The sequence below is a fragment of the Condylostylus longicornis genome, unplaced genomic scaffold (assembly GCF_029603195.1).
Source record: "Condylostylus longicornis isolate FDR11 unplaced genomic scaffold, ASM2960319v2 ptg000072l, whole genome shotgun sequence".
NCBI classification, from domain to species: domain Eukaryota; kingdom Metazoa; phylum Arthropoda; class Insecta; order Diptera; family Dolichopodidae; genus Condylostylus; species Condylostylus longicornis.
Window position 1 is genome coordinate 69,552 of NW_026578040.1, and position 5,007 is coordinate 74,558.

At 32.1% G+C, this 5,007-nt stretch overlaps 1 protein-coding gene across 1 annotated transcript; it reads right to left on the reverse strand.

Moving 5' to 3' along the window:
• Positions 1–1,715: 1,715 nt before the first annotated feature.
• On the reverse strand, positions 1,716–4,759 carry LOC129612353 (GATA zinc finger domain-containing protein 14-like). The gene is made up of 3 exons (XM_055525911.1): positions 4,730–4,759; positions 3,246–4,670; positions 1,716–1,757 (listed from the first exon to the last, which is right to left on the reverse strand). Exons 1-3 carry the CDS (start codon positions 4,757–4,759, stop codon positions 1,716–1,718), a joined length of 1,497 nt encoding a protein of 498 aa, XP_055381886.1.
• Positions 4,760–5,007: the final 248 nt, after the last annotated feature.

Genomic DNA, 5,007 nt, shown 5'->3' on the forward strand with positions numbered 1-5,007 from the left:
GCACGCCTGTATCTCAAGTTCGGCTGAACCGATTTTGATGAAATTTTATATGCAAGTTTATTTCGTATATGGCTTTTAGGATATATTAGGCCTCGGGATCTGCACTTTTTAGCCAGCCTGTTTTAAATTTTTTACCATTGTGAAGAAAATATTCAACCGATTTACTTGAAATTTCATATATAAGCTTCCGCAAACCTCCTAATTTTTGAAAGAAATCAGGCATCAGCAACTGGACGTTTACTACGGGCCAAATATACATTTTTGCGTATATAAAGAAAAATAATCAACCGATTTCATTAAAAATTTAATATTTAAATTCACCATATTAAAACAATGAACATATAATTTTTTTTGGAAAGATCCGGGCTCGAAAACTGATCTGCGGGCCGATTTTACATTTTTCACCATATCTACGCAACGAATTGATGGAATTTCTTGAAATTTGACATTTGAGTTCTAGTTGTTGCCCAAACTAACTGGCGAGCATTTCAGGGAATTCGGATAGCACAAAGCGAAACCCTACTAAGAGCCAAATTTACATTTTTCTAGGTATGTTAACTTTAAGCTTACTAATGTCCTAAAAATTGGAAAAAAAGTGTTTAATAGACATTTTCATAATATTCTGTAACACTTTCACTTAACTAGACAATACACATTGCGGTCGGCTATGTACTGACCACATCAGATTTTTTTAGTTTAGTATGTGCAATTTGAACTTTATATGAAATGTATGAAATATGCATTTCTCGCATGTTTTTTGAACACATTTAACAGGTTTTACTGGCAAAATGTTATATGGGTTAACTTCTAGATCTTATCGCAGCATATCGTAAGAAACAAAAACAAATAACAAAAATTTTCGAGAAATTTCGAATTTTAAAAAAAATAAAGAAATAAAAAAAAATAAAAATTCAGACTTTGACAAGCTGTATCTCGAAAACTATGGCTCAAACCAAATTAATTGTAAAACCAAAAATAAAAAGCAATCAATCGCCTTTAAAACAACCTCCCAATGATAACTTTATGTTGTATGGTTTTTTCTTTATGTTGTATATGGTTGACCCGTTTTTTCAACAGGCTGTAGCTCGAAAACGAATATATCTGGACCTCTCCTTTCCCACCCTTATAACATTTTGATGGAAATTGATCAAAGAATCATTCCTGAAATTATTTGCCACTTGATGCGAAATATCTTATATATAAAATATGCAAAATATTTATTAAATTTTTATTATTAAATCATTAAATATTTATTACTAAATATTACAGTATTATAAAACAAAATATTAAAACTAATGTGCAATTTACATAACATAACGTAATATATAGAAACAAGTTCAATATGTGTTCTAAATAAAGTATATAAAATATAGTTTTTTTGTCGATAAGTCACAAGTAATTCTATTTATGAGCTCTCATTGTATTTATGTGACCACATGTATTTAATGTACAGATGTACGTATGTACGAAAGTAAATGTTCTAACTCCATTATTAGCCTTATATATTGCCTTAAAGCAATTTGTGAACAGCCCGCAAAATAGATTAGCCCAAATATCTTAATTTTTTTAAAATAAAATCTCCATTTCGAAGATTTCATAAAAAAAATCTTCACTAACCTTTTAAGACCGTCAAATAAAAATTCAATTGAAAAAAGTGGAAGAAATATCACGATTTCAAATCACGCACCAAGAAGAAAAATTAATGGCATGCACAACTACGTATGATGTTCAGCATTCCCACTTGGATACAATTGTATCTATTTGGATACATTTTTGCTTTAAATTTGAGTTTGAAACTTTGAAAAACATTTGAAAGTTTTGCTAAAATATGGATAAATTTTTTTTCCAAACACTAAATAAAGATTACAAAACAGCTAAAATGCTGCTAATATTAGATCGCGAAGTTATTAGTTTTTAAAAAATGTTATTTGTTGGCTTCTCTAAGCAGATTTCAGAATTTTTTAGAAGAAAGTAAAAAAGAAACTTTGTTAACTGTCTCTGGTATTCGAATCTAGAACATTTTTACAAAAACGTACTAGAAATATATCAGCGTAAGGTTGGTGTAATAGAAAATGCATTGGCTGTACATATTTTTTAAAATTTGTCCGTTTTCATAGTAAATCGTTTTTACCGCATAGTTCGACAACTACAGAACATATACATATGTTTTTTCTTACCTTTACTTTAACACTCAAAATGCAATAAAAGTTGTATGTGATTTCTTAAAGAATTTACTATAAATAACAAAACTCATATTGTGGAATAAAGCAAATTAATATTAATTTTGGGTTAATTTGTACACTAGTCTATTTAGTCCTTAGTCTACTTTGTACAAATTAACCAATAATTACCCATACATACGACGAATAATGCTACTCGTATTTTAAGAGGTTGAATACATTTTGGATACATTTTTTTCTCGAAATTGGATACATTTTGTTTTTACCGAGTGGGAACACTGATGATGTTATAAACCGCATACACATTTAGTTAATGCGCCAAGTCGATTAATATCGAATTAATGGTAGCGGAAGATATTAGAAATTTTTTGTCATAGAAGTAATGTTACCATACACACTTGTTACTTAATTAATCAACTTTTTGGTCAAATTTTTTGTGTGCTATGGAATATACGGAATGAGTGCAAAAAATTCAAGTTCTGAAAAATTTAGTTATTATCCGCTAAAAATTCTAATTCTGAAAAACTTTAGTAGCAAACACCTTAATTTTGAAGTTTCACACAAAAATATGACCAAAAAACCTTCATTTTGAACATAAATCTTCACTTTTGGGAGCGCTGTTGGTGAGATATTAAGTCTTTAATTGTACGTATGTATGTATATTGCGTATCGAGCAAAGTTTAACTGGAAGTTTAACGACGATTGAAAGTTTAACTGGACCGTAACATTGAGCTTGTTAAAAAGAACTTAAATTAGCAACAAGATATAATAATTTCTAAATGTTTTATTTAAATTTCTTAATGTTTGGTTATGCTATATGTACATAATGTAGTTATTCATGTATAATACTCATACTTCAACGAATGGTTTAAAATATATTAGGCGAGTATATCAAAGCCAGGCTCAAAATAAAAAATTAAAAAAAATTCACTGTACTCTCAGAACACAATTCGTTTCTAAAACATTACTTACATGTGGGAATAAAAGGACTTTTCAAAGCTTCCAAAGTGTTAATATAGAAACAATAAAACAAAGCAAAAAAAGACATAAATGATATTAATTTACCTTCAATTTAATTTTTCCAGCAATCCCACCCGCTCCACCACTACTTGGAGATGTTACTTTTTGTGTAACAAACAGGCTCTCAGTTCGTTTAGGTTGCGAAGGTGAAGGAATAATATCCTGTCCTAGTGTCCGTTGACGTAACAAAACATCTTCAAATGGCTGATTCGGTGATGAATACGTGGGTTTTGGTGTAGAGGTTTGGGTTATTATAGAAGACATCGTAAAACTATTTCCGGTTGGTACTGAACCGTTTCCAGTCGATATTTGCGGAGCCGGAGTTGATCCACGAAATTGTGAGCTTGCCCTCACATTCCGATTTGGGGTTGTGTCATCTGAGGAAGTTGTATTATTTATTATTGGTGCTACAGCAATATTACGATCAACTGAAGGTGGACGTGATTGTCCACTTAAACGGCTTGCAGCTCTAGTATAACGATCTACTGAATTATCGCGACTAGGCGGTCGTTTATAATGGTCAAAATGATCTATTGATGATTGAGTTCCAATTTCACCTAACATAGGCTTATTTGTTTGATTTACTGGGCGGGAATTTCTCCTCAGGTTAGTACGAGAACCGGACAAAGAATTTTGAGTTTTATCTGAGTTTATTAATTGAGACTGTTGTTGATTAGCGGCATTAAAAGAAGTGTCCGTCATACCACCATAATCTAAGTATGTTTGATTTCTACTATTGTAATTACTGTCATATGATTGATTTGTATTTGATTTTTGCGAAAATTTCTGCGTGGACTGTTGTTGTGATAAGTTAATATTGCTTGGGTTAGAAAAGTTCGTGGGCTCGTTTGTTACTGTATTTTGTGCTTGAGCTAATGTCGACGATATTTGTTGTGGTTGATTTTGATGTTGGTACGTTGATGGTGAGTTAATTTGATGTGATCTGGTTTGATATCTTTGCTGTTCATGCTGTTGAATTTTATTAATATGCTGAGTTAAATCTGTTCTTGGTGATACTTGCTGAGAGTACATTGTACTCGGAACTTGTGGATTGTCGAACGTCGATGGTGGAATCATGGATGGTTTGCGATTTAAAGCTGAAGTATCTAGGTTATTACCCATTATTTGATTACCAGAACTATTTTTTTGACCCTGTTTCATAGTAGGTAATACAGGGTCATCTGATGGTTGTGCTCTAACTCTTTCACGAAACCGTAAGCGCTCGAAACGCTCCAAAACTGATGGTTTAAAATCTGGTGCAAATTCACGTGCCGTAGCAACAGCACCCTCGCAATCTACCCTAGCTTTATCCGCTGCTTCATCTGCGAATTCGGCTTTACTACGAGCTGTTGCAGTACGTGATATTGCTATATCGGCCTTTTGTAAAGCATATTTAGAGGCTCGCTGTGCTGCTTGGATTGATGCTTCGATGCGTTCTCGGAATTTGCGGGAACGAATTAAAAACAAATGCTTTTTTTTGTTACTTGTTATTAATATATTATTTTTATATTTTCCTTCCTCCTTGTTACCATCTCTAAATGTTGTAACGCCATAGCCATGTTTTTTATTATTGTGCCATTCACCCTCATACCTAAACAAATATCTTGATAACTAAAATTATATGCTTGATAAAAGGAAGCACTTTTTACTTTAAACCATCGCTGCGTTCTGAAATACCATAACCATCACGTTTATCACGCTTCCATTCACCAATGTAAGTTTCTACAACACTTGGATCTAACTGCTCATCATCTAGGGTGAAACTAGCGTTTGACTCTGAATGGATTGATCTATAATGAGTATGAGT

Excerpts from the sequence above, each read along its gene's own strand:
- LOC129612353 (XM_055525911.1), bottom strand. The coding sequence starts at position 4,759 with ATGGCTATGGCGTTACAACATTTAGAGATG. Across the intron at positions 4,671-4,729 it reads CGTTACAACATTTAGAGATG|CATTTGTTTTTAATTCGTTC; the intron begins GTAACAAGGAGG and ends AACAAAAAAAAG. Across the intron at positions 1,758-3,245 it reads CTGGAAAAATTAAATTGAAG|ATACAATTGTATCCAAGTGG; the intron begins GTAAATTAATAT and ends GTATCCAAATAG.